This window comes from Nerophis ophidion, linkage group LG17 (assembly GCF_033978795.1).
Source record: "Nerophis ophidion isolate RoL-2023_Sa linkage group LG17, RoL_Noph_v1.0, whole genome shotgun sequence".
Taxonomy (NCBI): Eukaryota; Metazoa; Chordata; class Actinopteri; order Syngnathiformes; family Syngnathidae; genus Nerophis; species Nerophis ophidion.
The window spans coordinates 8,105,879-8,123,972 of NC_084627.1; the positions used below are offsets into that span (position 1 = coordinate 8,105,879).

The window sequence follows — 18,094 nt, forward strand, 5'->3', positions numbered from 1 at the left end:
GGCGAAGAGGGGAGGACGTGAAAATGTTCTTTTCGCTTTCTGTTAGATTTCGGCACACGTTTCCGCTCAAGTCCGGGAGGAGGTCCGGCTTGCGCTCTACGGGAATGATCTGCGAGTGGACTCCGCCCCGTCTGAGCGCTTGGTCCGTGGAGCAGACCTGCAGGCGTCCTTGGTCTCGTTGGAGCGCAGCATCCTCCACAACATCAGCCGCCAACTGGATCAGCGCCGCAGCGAGGCGTCCGTGACCAGAGGGGTGAGGAAGAAGAAGGAGGAGGCGTAACTTTGGTTTCTTCTTCACGCTCGAGTTGTGCTGTGCAGGAGGTGACGCTGATGGTGGAGAACGCTCTGCGCCTCTTCGCTCACGACCGCACCGGCCTGGCCGACTACGCCCTGGAGTCCGCAGGTCCCCGTGTGTCCCAGGTGGTCTTGGCCAGTCTGGCATGTGTTTAACTGTGCTTCCTGCAGGGGGCAGCATCCTCAGCACGCGCTGCTCGGAGACCTACAAGACCCAGGCGGCTCTGCTCAGCCTGTTTGGTCTTCCTCTCTGGTATTTCTCCCAGTCTCCCCGCGTGGTCATCCAGGTGAGTGTCCTCTCCTCACGCCAGCAAGTCCGCTTTCACCGCCCTCCGACTGCTCCCCCCCGCAGCCGGACGTCCATCCTGGGAACTGCTGGGCCTTCAAAGGCTCCACGGGCTTCCTGGTGATCAGGTTGTCCGTGAGGATCCTCCCCACCGCCTTCTCTCTGGACCACATCCCAAAGGCCCTGGCGCCACACCGCTCTGTGAGCAGCGCACCAAGAGACTTCAGGGTCTACGTAAGTCTGACACCTGGGTCCAGTTGTCCACATCTCCCCAAACTTTGTGCTGCTAACATTTTTCTTTTTAACCTTTCATGTAATTAATGAGTTTTAACCATATTTCCTTGAATTGCCGCTGGGTAATAGTATGCGCCTGCCTAGAATTACTGCCGGGTCAAACTTGTTTTGCAAAATAATTAGCGCATGCTTAGCATTACTGCCGGCTCAGGATTAACGCCGGGTCAAACTCGTTTTGCAAAATATTATTTTTACTAGCACATGTCTAAAGTTAAAGTATCAATGATTGTCACACACACATACTAGATGTGGCGAAATTATTCTCTGCATTTGACCCATCACCCTTGATCACCCCCTGCGAGGTGAGGGGAGCAGTGAGCAGCAGCGGTGCCACGCCCAAGAATCATTTATGGTGATTTAACCCCCAATTCCAACCCTCTACAATTTCTGCCAGGTCAAACTCGTTTCGCCAAATAATTAGCATGTGCCTAGAATTTCCGCCGGGTCAAACTCGTCACGTCACGAGTGACACTTCACCTGTCATCATTTTCAAAATGGAGGAGGCTGATTTCAATCATTTGAAATCGCATAAAGGGAAGAAGATTAAGAGCTATTCAGTAGGATTTAAGGTCCAAGCTATTGAATATGCTAAAAAGAACAGTAAGCAGCTATGTTTTATTAATATACCGTAGCTGTGTGTGTCAAATATGAGTCATTAAATGACTCCCGCCTCCTGGTGGTAGAGGGCGCTAGTGATCCTTCTTGCGACTACTCGGCTGCAGAAGAAGTGACAACAAGCAGCGAGAGTTTATTTTTTCCTCTCGCTTGCACTTTTAACATGGAGGATTACATATCTAAAATAAAACCGTTTTCTAAACTGGACTTTCAATCGAAGCAGGAGGTAATAAAGGAAGATCTCCATCGAGACAGAGAGACTTTTAAAACTGAAGAAAGATAAGGAAGACTTCTACGAATAAGTGATTTTGAATAGTAACACTTTAATAACTTTAAAATGTTAATTAAAAACCGTTATGGCACAAAGTCCAATTTTGCAACTCAAACTATTGTTAGAAGTTTGGGGAAATGTTTGCATAGTTGGTCTAGTAGTGATTAATAACACGTTAAAAACTATAATTGTTAGACCAACATTTTTGCAGCACAAATGTTTGAGGAGGTTTTGAGAAGTTTGTCGGAGGGGGCGGAGCTTGGTTTGTGTTGAGTCCGTTAGCCCCGCCTCCTTCCTTCCAGGGCCTGCAAGACGAGAGTGAAGAAGGCGGCAGGCTGCTGGGCTCCTACACCTACCAGGAGGATGGAGACGCTCTGCAGACGTACTCCGTCACGGCGAGTCCTCACTTCCTGTACGCCACTCCCCGCTCTCCTCTCTCTTGACGTACAGTCTGCTCTTCACAGGAAGACAACCACAGAAGCTTCCAGATCATCGAGGTCCAGGTCTTGTCCAACTGGGGCCACCCGGACTACACGTGCATGTACCGCTTCAGAGTACACGGATCTCCCAGTGACGCCTGAACACATCGACACCTGGCTGCCATTGACTGAACTTTGTTTTAAAAGTGTTGCAGCTTCTTCTTTAGCCCTCATTTCAACTTCTCATCAAAATCTTTCACAATCTCCAACATTGAGTTGACAAACTTTTTTTTTAAACTTTTATTTTGAAACTACCGAGTGACCTTAAATGCAAAGTTTGAATGTGGCCTTAACTTTGCTGAATGTAATGTTGTATTTATTGTATCTGATGTGGAAATAAAAATCATCTTTCTAATACATCCATTTAGATTGTGAAAGTCAAAAGTTCATTTTAAAGACTTGACTTTTAATGATGTATATTTGAGATATCCATCCATCCATCTTCTTCCACTTATCCAAGATCGGGTTGCGGGGGCAGTAGCCTAAGCAGGGAAGCCCAGACTTCATTTGAGACATGTGGCACTTTTAAAGGGGAACTGTACTTTTTGGGGTGAAGTTTGCCTATTGTTTACAATCATGACAAACAAAAAAATATTTTTTTGCATTCCAACATAAAAATGAGTCTGTTCTTGGGGGCTAGCAACGCAGCTAATGTTAGCAATCAAATTTACCTCTAAATCACTTTAAAAATGCATTCAAAAAGCGTCAACAATAATTAATTTATTTAGTAAGCTGTATAATAACCAAACTGCAGCGACATTGTTATTCTAAGAGCTAACATTGAGGAACTATTTTCTAGCATAGTAACATCGCCATGCTACTGTATTAGCCGTAAAAGCTAACTACAGAAATAAATATCTGTAAGAACACACTTTTGTTGCTGGAAGTCAGAAGTGCGTTGCAATGGAAACGGGAATAAATGCGCTAAAGAAGTCAGTCCTGGCAATGATTAAAAGGATCAAAATAATTGCACAATTTCATTATGGGGTATTATGTGTAGAATTTTGAGAACAAAATAATTTTCACAATTTCATTATGAGATATGTGTAGAATTTTGAGAACAATTTTTTTTTCACAATTTCATTATGGGGTATTATGTGTAGAATTTTGAGGACAAAATCAAAAATAATTTTTACAATTTAATTATGGGGTATTATGTGTAGAATTTTGAGGACAATATAATCAAAATAATTTTCACAATTTCATTATGGGGTATTATGTGTAGAATTTTGAGGACAAAATCAAAAATAATTTTTACAATTTAATTATGGGGTATTATGTGTAGAATTTTGAGGACAATATAATCAAAATAATTTTCACAATTTCATTATGAGGTATTATGTGTAGAACTTTGAGGACAAAATAATCAAAATGTTAATTTCATTATGGGGTATTATGTGTAGAATTTTGAGGACAAAATAATCAAAATGTTCATAATTTTATTGTGGGGTTTTATGTGTAGAATTTTGAGGACAAAACAATCAAAAATGTTCACAATTATTATGTGTAGAATTTTGAGGACAAAGTCAAAATAATTTTCACAATTTAATTATGGGGTATTATGTGTAGAATTTTGAGGACAATATAATCAAAATAATTTTCACAATTTCATTATAGGGTATTATGTGTAGAATTTTGAGGACAAAATCAAAAATAATTTTTACAATTTAATTATGGGGTATTATGTGTAGAATTTTGAGGACAATATAATCAAAATAATTTTCACAATTTCATTATGGGGTATTATGTGTAGAACTTTGAGGACAAAATAATCAAAATGTTAACAATTTCATTATGGGGTATTATGTGTAGAATTTTGAGGACAAAATAATCAAAATGTTCATAATTTTATTGTGGGGTTTTATGTGTAGAATTTTGAGGACAAAACAATCAAAAATGTTCACAATTATTATGTGTAGAATTTTGAGGACAAAGTCAAAATAATTTTCACAATTTAATTATGGGGTCTTATGTTTACAATTTTGAGGACAAAATAATCAAAATGTTCACAATTTCATTATGGAGAATTATGTGTAGAATTTTTGAGGATAAAATCAAAACAATTTTCACAATTTCATTATGGGGTATTATGTGTAGAATTTTGAGGACGAAATAATCAAAATAATGATCACAATTTTATTATGGAGTATTATGTGTAGAATTTGGAGGACAAAATAATTACAAATAATTTTCACAATTTTATTGTGGCGGATTGTGTAGAATTTTGAGGACAAAATCTAAATAATTTTCACAATTGCATTATGGGGTATTGTGTTTAGAATTTAGAGGACAAAATAAAATAATTTTCACAATTTCATTATGGGGTCTTACGTGTAGAATTTTGAGGACAAAATAATTTTCACAATTTCATTATGGGGTATTATGTGTAGAATTTTGAGACAAAATCAAAATAATTTTCACAATTTCATTATGGGGTCTTATGTGTAGAATTTTGAGGACAAAATTTTCACAATTTCATTATGGGGTATTATGTGTAGAATTTTGAGACAAAATCAAAATAATTTTCACAATTTCATTATGGGGTCTTATGTGTAGAATTTTGAGGACAAAATAATTTTCACAATTTCATTATGGGGTATTATGTGTAGAATTTTGAGACAAAATCAAAATAATTTTCACAATTTCATTATGGGGTCTTATGTGTAGAATTTTGAGGACAAAATTTTCACAATTTCATTATGGGGTATTGTGTTTAGAATTTTGAGGACAAAATAATTTTCACAATTTCATTATGGGGTATTGTGTTTAGAATTTTGAGGACAAAATAATTTTCACAATTTCATCATGGGGTATTGTGTTTAGAATTTTGAGGACCAAATTAATTTCTGGCAATGAAAGTGAACTAACCTGATGCTAAAACATGCCACAGGCGGTCAGTAAAGAGGATGAAGTAGTCCACCTGAGACCCCAGCCGCTTCAGTCCCTGGGCAGCGGGATGCCGACCACAGTCTGCTGTCCCGTGGTCTGCTGCCGGGCTTGTGAGACCTGCTCCTGGCTGCAGCAGTCCTGCAGGAAGACGGCGGCCAGGTTGCGCAGGCGGGGACTCTCGCTGAGGGAGAAGCGCAACATGCACTGCACCAGGCCGGCCTGGCTGAGGTCCTGGTGCCAGGACGGGGTGAGCAGGTTCATGAGGGCGGTGATGGCGGACAGGACCGTCTCCTCCCTGGGACTGGACAGACAGTTGCTGATCAAGGAGACCCCGCCCCCCTGCAGGATGGCGTCACGGCACTCCGGCTCCGTGCTGAGGTTGCACAGCCCGCCTGCACCAGAAGACCACACGGGGACATGGTTGGACTACGCCGACGCTTGGGCGGACTCGGGGATCTCACCCATGCCGAACTCCACAAAGTTGGGGTTGTCCTCTGTCAGCATGTCCAAGAAGAGGTCAGGAACCTGCAGCTGCTTCAGGAAGTCCACGTTCTTTGGATCGTACGCAAAGTTGGCCAGGTTGGCCAGAACTTGCTCCTTAGCCTCTGGAACAAACACATTAACTTCTTCATAAGAACAATAATAATAATAATAATAATAATAATAGATTACATTTATACAACACTCTTTTATAGTCACTCTTTAAACTGAGAAGCCGTCGTTTGTTCAGACAACATTCACACATTCATGGTGGTAAGATGCATTTAACAATGATTATAATAATAATAATAAACACATTGATGGTGGTAAGATACATTTAACAATGATTATAATAATAATAATAAACACATTGATGGTGGTAAGATACATTTAACAATGATTATAATAATAATAATAAACACATTGATGGTGGTAAGATACATTTAACAATGATTATAATAATAATAATAAACACATTCATGGTGTTAAGATGCATTTAACAATGATTATAATAATAATAATAAACACATTGATGGTGGTAAGATACATTTAACAATGATTATAATAATAATAATAAACACATTGATGGTGGTAAGATGCATTTAACGATGATTATAATAATAATAATAAACACATTGATGGTGTTAAGATGCATTTAACAATGATTATAATAATAATAATAATAAACACATTGATGGTGGTAAGATACATTTAACAATGATTATAATAATAATAATAAACACATTGATGGTGGTAAGATACATTTAACAATGATTATAATAATAATAATAAACACATTGATGGTGGTAAGATACATTTAACAATGATTATAATAATAATAATAAACACATTCATGGTGTTAAGATGCATTTAACAATGATTATAATAATAATAATAAACACATTGATGGTGGTAAGATGCATTTAACGATGATTATAATAATAATAATAAACACATTGATGGTGTTAAGATACATTTAACAATGATTATAATAATAATAATAAACACATTGATGGTGGTAAGATGCATTTAACGATGATTATAATAATAATAATAAACACATTGATGGTGTTAAGATACATTTAACAATGATTATAATAATAATAATAAACACATTCATGGTGGTAAGATGCATTTAACAATGGTTATAATAATAATAATAAACACATTGATGGTGGTAAGATGCATTTAACGATGATTATAATAATAATAATAAACACATTGATGGTGTTAAGATACATTTAACAATGATTATAATAATAATAATAAACACATTGATGGTGGTAAGATGCATTTAACGATGATTATAATAATAATAATAAACACATTGATGGTGGTAAGATGCATTTAACGATGATTATAATAATAATAATAAACACATTGATGGTGGTAAGATACATTTAACAATGATTATAATAATAATAATAAACACATTGATGGTGGTAAGATGCATTTAACGATGATTATAATAATAATAATAAACACATTGATGGTGGTAAGATGCATTTAACGATGATTATAATAATAATAATAAACACATTGATGGTGGTAAGATGCATTCAACATAATAACACATTGGTGTTGGTAATACACATTTAACAATAATAATAACACTGATAATAATAACAACCACCTTGATGATGGTAAGCTACATTTAACAATATTAACAATAATAATAATACATTGATGGAGGTAAGCTACATTTAACAATATTAACAATAATAATAATACATTGATGGTGGTAAGCTCCATTTAACAATATTAACAATAATAATAAACACATTGATGGTGGTAAGCTCCATTTAACAATATTAATAATAATAACACATTATTGGTGTTGGTAATACACATTTAAAAATAATAATAACAAACACATTGATGGTGGTAAGATGCATTCAACATTATAATAACACATTGGTGTTGGTAATACACATTTAACAATAATAATAACACTGATAATAATAACAAACACCTTGATGATGGTAAGCTACATTTAACAATATTAACAATAATAATAAACACATTGATGGTGGTAAGCTCCATTTAACAATATTAATAATAATAACACATTATTGGTGTTGGTAATACACATTTAAAAATAATAATAACAAACACATTGATGGTGGTAAGATGCATTCAACATAATAACACATTGGTGTTGGTAATACACATTTAACAATAATAATAACACTGATAATAATAACAAACACCTTGATGATGGTAAGCTACATGTAACAATATTAACAATAATAATAAACACATTGATGGTGGTAAGCTCCATTTAACAATATTAATAATAATAACACATTATTGGTGTTGGTAATACACATTTAAAAATAATAATAACAAACACATTGATGGTGGTAGGATGCATTCAACATAATAACACATTGGTGTTGGTAATACACATTTAACAATAATAATAACACTAATAATAATAACAAACACCTTAATGATGGTAAGCTACATTTAACAATATTAACAATAATAATAAACACATTGATGGTGGTAAGCTCCATTTAACAATATTAATAATAATAACAGATTGGTCTTGGTAATACACATTTAAAAATAATAATAACAAACACCTTGATGGTGGTAAGCTCCATTTAACAATATTAATAATAATACTAATACATTGATGGTGGTAAGATGCATTTTACAATAATAATTAACCCCCCCCCCATTTTTTTGTTTATACTGTTTTTCATAATCACCTGACATGTATACTGTGTACATGTACATCATTTATCCATTGTTTAACGTATTTTTTTACATAAATGTTAAAGGTTATACATTTTTTATTATTGAATGTATCAAATGTGATGAATATATAAATGACCACAATGGAAAAAAGCCTTTTGGCTTTTTGTGCTACACATTAGACATCTTACTTAATAACGTGTCATTATTAAAAGGTTCCTTTCAATGGATAACACAATATTTTTATTTATTTTAATGTGATTTATTTTTCTGTATAAATTGTATTATTTAATAATTTTTGAATGTATAACTCTCTCTCTCTCTGCCACGAAAAGTGGCTGGAGATAGGGAAGTCTGGGCTTCCCTGCTTAGGCTGCTGCCCCCGCGACCCGACCTCGGATAAGCGGAAGATGATGGATGGATGGATGTATAACATATTAGCTTAATTTAGGTTAACTTAAATAGACTACACAATATTATTTAATTTGTATTTATTTATTTTAATGTGATTTATTTTTCTGTGTAAATTGTTGTATTATTTAATCATTTTTGAATGTATAACATATTTTAATTTAGGTTAACTTAAATAGACTACATAATATTATTTAATTATTATTTATTTATTTTAATGTGATTTATTTTTCTGTATAAATTGTTGTATTATTTATTGATTTTTAAATGTATAAAATATTAGCTTAATTTAGGTTAACTTAAATAGACAACATAATATTTAATTTGAATTTATTATATTAATGTAATTTATTTTTCTGTATAAATTGTTGTCTTATTCAATCATTTTTAAATGTATATTAGCTTAATTTAGGTTAAACTTAAATAGACTACATAATAGTATTTTATTTGTATTTATTATCTAATATTTGTTTGTTGTATTATTTAATAATGTTTTAATGTGTAAGATATTAGCTTAATTTAGCTTAACTTGAATAGACTACAGGAGCTGGACGAAGTGGCTGGAGAGAGGGAAGTCTGGGCTTCTCTGCTTAGGCTGCCGCCCCCGCGACCCGACCTCGGATAAGCGAAGTGAAATGGATGGATGGATGGAATATTATTTTATTTTTTTAAATTTATTTTAATGTGATTTATTTTTCTATATAAATCTTTGTATTATTTAATCATTTTATTATTCAAAAATGTAATATTTGACAAGCCTTCTGTCCGTTGTTAAATATTCTATTTTTTTCCTCCACCCTAATTAGAAGATTGTGAGCGTTAAAGACAGAACGTACACAAAGTATAGGGAACAATTACTGACTATTTTTGATAAAAAGTGATATAAATACTGATCATTTATTTTCTCACTGCTGAGCTTTGGAGAAATGGAAAGGATTCAATAATCTCTGCTTCTTCCTATTACTTTTTGGACATGACGAATGGTGTTGTTTACTTTTTTTTCCAGCAAAAATGATACTGAAAGTATCCGACATATTTCCACGTGTTTTGTTCCTCGTTGCAATTTTGTTGAGCTTGTTTGGAAGGATTAGAGCAGGGGTCACCAACGCGAGGTCGCCAGTTAGGACCAGATGAGTCGCCCGCTGGCCTGTTCTAAAAATAGCTCAAATAGCAGCACTTACCAGTGAGCTGCCTCTATTTTTTAAATTGTATTTATTTACTAGCAAGCTGGTCGACATTTTTAATTCTAAGAGAGACAAAACTCAAATAGAATTTGAAAATCCAAGAAAATATTTTAAATACTTGGTCTTCACTTGTTTAAATGAATTCATTTATTTTTTAATTGTTTTCTTAGAACTTTCAGAAAGACAATTTTAGAGACAAAATACAACCTTAAAAATGATTTTAGGATTTTTAAACACATATACCTTTTTACCTTTTAAATTCCTTCCTCTTCTTTCCTGACAATTTAAATCAATGTTCAAGTAAATTTTTTTTTTTTAGTGTAACGAATAATAAATACATTTTAATTTAATTCTTCATTTTATCTTCTGTTTTTTCGATGAAGAATATTTGTGAAATATATGATGTATGATTAAAATTCAAAAAAATTATTCTGGCAAATCTAGAAAATCTGTAGAATCAAATTTAAATCTTATTTCAAAGTATTTTGAATTTCTTTTAAAATTTTTGTTCTGGAAAATCTAGAAGAAATAATGATTTGTCTTTGTTAGAAATATAGCTTGGTCCAATTTGTTATACATTCTAACAAAATGCAGATTGGATTTTAACCTATTTAAAACATGTCATCACATTTCAAAAATTAATCTTAATCAGGAAAAATTACTAATGATTTTACATAAATTATTATTTTTTCAAAAAGATTCGAATTAGCTAGTTTTTCCTCTTCTTTTTTTCGGTTGAATTTGGAATTTTAAAGAGTCGAAATTGAAGATAAACTATGTTTCAAAATTTCATTTTCATTTTTTTTCCTGTTTTCTCCTTTTTTAAACCGTTCAATTAAGTGTTATTTTCATCATTTATTCTCTACAAAAAACCTTCTGTAAAAGGAAAAAAAATGTACGACAGAAATACCCATTTATTTTCAAACACTTTGCTAAGGCTTTGGATTTAAATTTGACACCATGTGCAGAAATGGCTATTTTTGGGACGGTATCAGATCCCCAAATAAGGAGAAAATTTAAGAATCTATTAGCATGTAGGAGAATTTTGCTGGAGTGGAAGTCACCTTTTTGCCCCAAAGCCTCCTTATGGCTTAAAGACCTCATGATGTATTTAGATCTGGAGAAAATAAAGTTCAATCTTAGGGGGCACCTGGGAGGTTTTATTCTGTTTGGGGCTGTATGGTTGACTACATAGCTAAACTAAAGACGCTACAGGACACATAATAAGTTCACCTTTCACAAACCAGCTAATCTTTTCCCCTTTTTTTTTATATTTATATTTTAGTCCGGGTGTATATTTACTATCTGCCTATGTTGAGAAGGAAGTGATGTACTAATTATTTTCCATTTGCGACTGTACCTTTAATTTATGTAGGACCTGGGGGGGAGAGGGGGGGTTATGTGGGTATGGGGTATGTCTTGGGTTGCTGTTCTTGGAAGTGGGTGGGAAAAAAAGGGGAAAATGTGTTTACTGTCTTATTGTACATTGTAATACCTGTCAAATTCAATAAAAAAATTTATTTTTAAAAAAAAAAAAATATATATATATATATATATATATACACTGTATACCCATTTATATATATATTTTAGATTAGATTAGATAGTACTTTATTTATTCCGTCAGGAGAGTTCCTTCAGGAAAATTACAATTTTCAGCACAATCCCATTCAAGATCAGACAAACATTACAGGGAGACAGAACAGGATCGCTGACGGGTCTGCCGGCTTCCAGCGCCCCTTACAAAAAAGATGACATACAGGTAAACACTAGGAGAAAAAAAAAAAAAAATAGAAGATTAAAAATTTTTTTTTTTAAATAAATAAATAAAAAAATAAAAAAATAAAGAAATCGGTCTTAGCCTAGGCCCTGGAGTGGGGGTGCAGACTGAAGCCAAGGGAAAAGAACAACTCATAGCCATAGAACACATCCCTCTTCCATGTGTGTAAGAGGGAAACATCAAACATCAAAAACACAGAGGACATTAAAGACATTAAAGCAGCAGATACAAGCAGACACTTCTACTTACACACATGAATAAAAAGTAAAAGAAACATATCCACTGTGGTGGCCTCTGCAGTGTTCCACGCCATCGTCCGCTGGGGAGGAGGGAGCATGGCCAGAGACAGGAGCAGACCCAACAAAGCAACCAAGTGCACCATATATGTGCACTTAAGATGTGACTTTAAGGTTTTACTACTTACGTATAAAATACTACACGGTCTAGCTCCATCCTATCTTGCCGATTGTATTGTACCATATGTCCCGGCAAGAAATCTGCCTTCAACAGACTCCGGCTTATTAGGGATTCCTAAAGCCCCAAAAAAGTCTGCGGGCTATAGAGCGTTTTCCGTTCGGGCTCCAGTACTCTGGAATGCCCTCCCGGTAACAGTTGGAGATGCCACCTCAGTAGAAGCATTTAAGTCTCACCTTAAAACTCATCTGTATACTCTAGCCTTTAAATAGACTCCCTTTTTAGACCAGTTGATCTGCCGCTTCTTTTCTTTTTCTCCTATGTCCCCCCCTCCCTTGTGGAGGGGGTCCGGTCCGATGACCATGGATGAAGTACTGGCTGTCCAGAGTCGAGACCCAGGATGGACCGCTCGCCTGTATCGGTTGGGGACATCTCTATGCTGCTGATCCGCCTCCGCTTGGGATGGTTTCCTGTGGACGGGACTCTCGCTGCTGTCTTGGATCCGCTTTGAACTGAACTCTCGCGGCTGTGTGGGAGCCACTATGGATTGAACTTTCACAGTATCATGTTAGACCCGCTCCACATCCATTGCTTTCGGTCCCCTAGAGGGGGGGGGGTTGCCCACTTCTGAGGTCCTCTCCAAGGTTTCTCATAGTCAGCATTGTCACTGGCGTCCCACTGGATGTGAATTCTCCCTGCCCACTGGGTGTGAGTTTTCCTTGCCCTTTTGTGGGTTCTTCCGAGGATGTCGTAGTCGTAATGGTTTGTGCAGTCCTTTGAGACATTTGTGATTTAGGGCTATATAAATAAACATTGATTGATTGATTTACATATATATATATATTAAAGGTAAATTAAGCAAATTGGCCATTTCTGGCAATGTATTTAAGTGTGTATCAAACTGGTAGCCCTTCACATGAATCAGTACCCAAGAAGTAGATCTTGCTATCAAAAAGCTTGCTGACTCCTGCTTTAAAACAAAATAAGCAAACACGTGATTGTCGATGCCTTACCATCACTGTCCGTATCCTGGAACTCCGTGACGAGATTTTGTAAGAACTCAAAGCGGTCGGATTCTTTCTTCCACATGTTGTAAAAACACTCATTTAAAACAGAATAGTAACTTTGAACTTTGAACTCGAAGTCATTAGCGAGCAGTGAAGCGCCGGAAAGAAATGTCAACAAAACAACTCGACGAGGGTCCGTCGCTAAAAGGAGTCCGGCGCTTATCTGGCGTCTACATTCCGCTTTAACATTAAGGTTATAAAACTTCACAGCGTCCATCAAACCGTCTCAGACATACACGAAATAATAATTATTTACAATTAATAATAAATAATGACCAGCAAGAAAATGCTATTATAAAATCTTGTATAATCCCGAGAGGCGGAAGTGGTTGTGGCGACGAGCGGAAGTGTGCGTGCATGTGTGCCACCACTTAATGGTCACTTGAATGTCATTATTTATGTCGTCATATCGTCTCGTGTAAGATTATACTAACAGATTATTTGTATCTCATGTCGGTCATTTTATACAAACACCGACATGACGAAGCCACTCACGTTTTCTGCGGGGAAGCGCCTCGCCAAACCACTTTTGTTTGGGACTTTGTTTGTTGGCCTGGCTGCTGCTTTCTTTAACAGGTATGTCAATATCATACAAGTAGACTTGGAATGTCGATATCACACATGTGTATTGTAATGTCGATATCACACACGTATACTTGGAATGTCGATATCACACACGTAGACGTGAAAGGTCACTATCACACATGTATCGTGTAATGTCGATATCATACATGTGTAGTGTAATGTCGATATCACACATGTGTAGTGTAATGTCGATATCACACATGTGTAGTGTAATGTCGATATCACATATGTATAGTGTAATGTCGATATCACACATGTATAACGTTGACATCACACATGTATATTGTAATGTCGACACCACACGTATAATGTTGATATCACACATGTGTATTGTAATGTCAATATCACACATGTATAGTGTAATGTCGATATCACACATGTGTTGTAATGTTGATATCACACATGTATTGTAATGTCGATATCACAAATGTATAGTGTAATGTTATCACATATGTACATGTATAGTGTAATGTCGATTTCACACATTTATAGTGTAATGTCGATATCCCAAATGTGTAGTGTAATGTTGATATCACACATTATATTGTAATGTCGATATCACACATGTATATTGTAATATCGATATCACACATGTATATTGTAATGTTGATATCACACATATTGTAATGTCGATATCACACATTTATAGTGTAATGTCGATATCACACATGTGTAGTGTAATGTTGATATCACACATGTACATGTATAGTGTAATGTCGATATCACACATGTATAGTGTAATGTTGATATCACACATGTATATTGTAATGTCGATATGACACATGTATAGTATAATGTCGATATCACACATGTATATTGTAATGTCGATATCACACATGTATATTGTAATGTCGATATCACACATGTATAGTGTAATGTCGATATCACACATGTATATTGTAATGTCGATATCACACATGTATATTGTAATGTCGATATCACACATGTATATTGTAATGTTGATATCACACATATTGTAATGTCGATATCACACATTTAGAGTGTAATGTCGATATCACACATGTGTAGTGTAATGTTGATATCACACATGTACATGTATAGTGTAATGTCGATATCACACATGTATAGTGTAATGTTGATATCACACATATTGTAATGTCGATATGACACATGTATAGTGTAATGTCGATATCACACATGTATATTGTAATGTCGATATGACACATGTATATTGTAATGTTGATATCACACATTATATTGTAATGTCGATATCACACATGTGTATTGTAATGTCGATATCACACATCTATAGTGTAATGTCGATATCACACATGTATATTGGAATGTCGATATCACACATGTATAGTGTAATGTCGATATCACACATGTATAGTGTAATGTCGATATCACACATGTATAGTGTAATGTCGATATCACACATGTATAGTGTAATGTCGATATCACACATGTATAGTGTAATGTCGATATCACACATGTATAGTGTAATGTCGATATCACACATGTATAGTGTAATGTCGATATCACACATGTATAGTGTAATGTCGATATCACACATGTATAGTGTAATGTCGATATCACACATGTATAGTGTAATGTCGATATCACACATGTATAGTGTAATGTCGATATCACACATGTATAGTGTAATGTTGATATCACACATGTATAGTGTAATGTCGATATCACACATGTATAGTGTAATGTCGATATCACACATGTATAGTGTAATGTCGATATCACACATGTATAGTGTAATGTCGATATCACACATGTATAGCGTAATGTCGATATCAATCACACATGTATATTGTAATGTTGATATCACACATGTATATTGTAATGTCGATATCACACATGTATATTGTAATGTTGATATCACACATGTATAGTGTAATGTCGATATCACACATGTATAGTGTAATGTTGATATCACACATGTATATTGTAATGTTGATATCACACATGTATAGTGTAATGTTGATATCACACATTATATTGTAATGTCGATATCACACATGTATAGTGTAATGTTGATATCACACATGTATATTGTAATGTTGATATCACACATGTATAGTGTAATGTTGATATCACACATGTATAGTGTAATGTCGATATCACACATGTATATTGTAATGTTGATATCACACATGTATAGTGTAATGTCGATATCACACATGTATAGTGTAATGTCGATATCAATCACACATGTATAGTGTAATGTTGATATCACACATGTATAGTGTAATGTTGATATCACACATGTATATTGTAATGTTGATATCACACATGTATAGTGTAATGTTGATATCACACATGTATATTGTAATGTCGATATCACACATGTATAGTGCTTTTTCTTTCCCTGTCAAAATTGAAAGAAGGGCCACATAGAATGATTTGTTGCCCCCCCCACCCCCTCCCCCCCCCGGGCCTTGAGTTTTCCAGCTGTGTTCTAAGGCGACCTTTGCCCTCACACAGGCACAGGTTCATGCAGGATGTGGACCAGCTGAGGGCACAGGAGCAAACACGCCGCGATGCCAGGCTGCAGGAAGTGATGGAGAGGAGACAGAAGCAAAAGGAGGAGCTGGCAGAGATGAGGAAGAGTAGAGGAAACATTTGAAATAAAAAGAATGAAGTGGACGTGATGTAAGTGCAACAAAAGTCCATCTGGTCACAAAACTGCATTCCTGCACGTGAAGATGGAGAAAGCTGAATACTGGTGCCTCTTTTCTTCCTGAAGTGTGTGTGTGGAGACACACTCATCAACCATTCTTCCTGATGTGTGTGTGTGGAGACACACTCATCAACCATTCTTCCTGATGTGTGTGTGTGGAGACACACTCATCAACCATTCTTCCTAAAGTGTGTGTGTGGAGACACACTCATCAACCATTCTTCCTGATGTGTGTGTGTGGAGACACACTCATCAACCATTCTTCCTAAAGTGTGTGTGTGGAGACACACTCATCAACCATTCTTCCTAAAGTGTGTGTGTGTGGAGACACACTCATCAACCATTCTTCCTAAAGTGTGTGTGTGGAGACACACTCATCAACCATTCTTCCTAAAGTGTGTGTGTGGAGACACACTCATCAACCATTCTTCCTAAAGTGTGTGTGTGGAGACACACTCATCAACCATTCAACCAGCACAGAAAGTCAAAAGGGAGTCTTCAACCACATGTAGTTCTATGTTTGCCCACCAGGGGACAGTGACGTCATCCAGGTTAAACTCCCCCCTCTTGGTTGGTGGTCATGCATGGGAATTCTTTGTTATAAAACAACAAATGTTCATAGCTACAGAATAAAAAAAAAACATGTATATGACATTTTAAATGTTTTACGTTGTTAAAGCCCCCCAAACATGAAATAACACCTTTTTAGTCACCTGTGCTCGGTGTCCAAAATGTTTCTACCGAGGGCCACACACAGAAATATAAAAGCATGCAGGGCCTCATATGACCATATATATGTATATATACATACATACATATATGTATATATACTGTATACATGTATACATATGGTTTGTGTGTGTATATATATATATATATATGTATGTATGTATCGAGCACTATTCTCCGGATAATCCAATCAAGATATATATGTATATATATATATATCCCCCGCGGCCCAAAAGGGAATAAGCGGTAGAAAATGGATAGATGGGATGGATATATATGTATGTGTATACAAATCATATATATATATATATATATATATATATATATATATATATGTGTGTGTGTGTGTCTATGTGTATATCTATGTATGTATGTGTATACAAATATGTATGTGTATATATATATATATATATATATGTATGTATATATACATATATGTGTATATGTATGTGTACACATATGTACATATATGTATATATATAAATATGTATATATATGTATGTGTATACAAATATGTATGTGTATGTATGTGTATATATACATATATGTGTATATGTATGTGTACCATATGTATGTAAATATATGTATGTGTATATATATGTATGTGTATACAAATATGTGTAAACATATGTACATATATGTATGTATATATATATATATATATATATATATATATATATATATATATATATATATGTATGTGTATTCAAATATGTATGTGTATATATACATGTGTGTGTGTATATGTATGTGTAGACCTTTATATGTACATATATGTATGTATATATGTATGTATATATGTGTATGTGTATATATACATATATGTGTATATGTATGTGTACACATACATGTACAAATATGAATGTTTTTATATATATATATATATATATATTTTTTTTTTTTTAATATTTTTTTTTTTCTTCTTTAGTCATAAAGAAAATTTAAAAGATAAGA

The 18,094-nt window shown here is 34.7% G+C and overlaps 2 protein-coding genes across 3 annotated transcripts in view; one reads left to right on the top strand and one right to left on the bottom strand.

The window, feature by feature from the left end:
- The window catches only part of LOC133535950 (SUN domain-containing protein 2-like), a 25,654-nt gene extending 23,056 nt beyond the window's left edge, over positions 1 to 2,598 (top strand). The window contains exons 18-22 of the mRNA XM_061876044.1: positions 47 to 253; positions 319 to 403; positions 466 to 581; positions 647 to 814; positions 2,063 to 2,598. Of these exons, the coding sequence (XP_061732028.1) occupies positions 47 to 253; positions 319 to 403; positions 466 to 581; positions 647 to 814; positions 2,063 to 2,203 (717 nt within the window). The 3' untranslated portion in view covers positions 2,204 to 2,598. The remainder of the gene's footprint in view (positions 1 to 46; positions 254 to 318; positions 404 to 465; positions 582 to 646; positions 815 to 2,062) is intronic.
- armc7 (armadillo repeat containing 7) lies at positions 60 to 13,432 on the bottom strand. 2 transcript variants are annotated; one of them, XR_009802359.1, is made up of 4 exons: positions 13,114 to 13,432; positions 5,590 to 5,733; positions 5,108 to 5,520; positions 60 to 2,721 (listed from the first exon to the last, which is right to left on the bottom strand). XR_009802359.1 is itself a non-coding variant. In XM_061876045.1 (3 exons), exons 1-3 carry the CDS (start codon positions 13,382 to 13,384, stop codon positions 5,177 to 5,179), a joined length of 759 nt encoding a protein of 252 aa, XP_061732029.1. In that variant the 5' UTR covers positions 13,385 to 13,430; the 3' UTR covers positions 60 to 5,176. The 2 variants fall into 2 exon arrangements, 1 of the variants encoding a protein (XP_061732029.1); XM_061876045.1 differs by having other exon boundaries at positions 60 to 5,520; positions 13,114 to 13,430.
- Between the last annotated feature and the right edge of the window lie 4,662 nt (positions 13,433 to 18,094).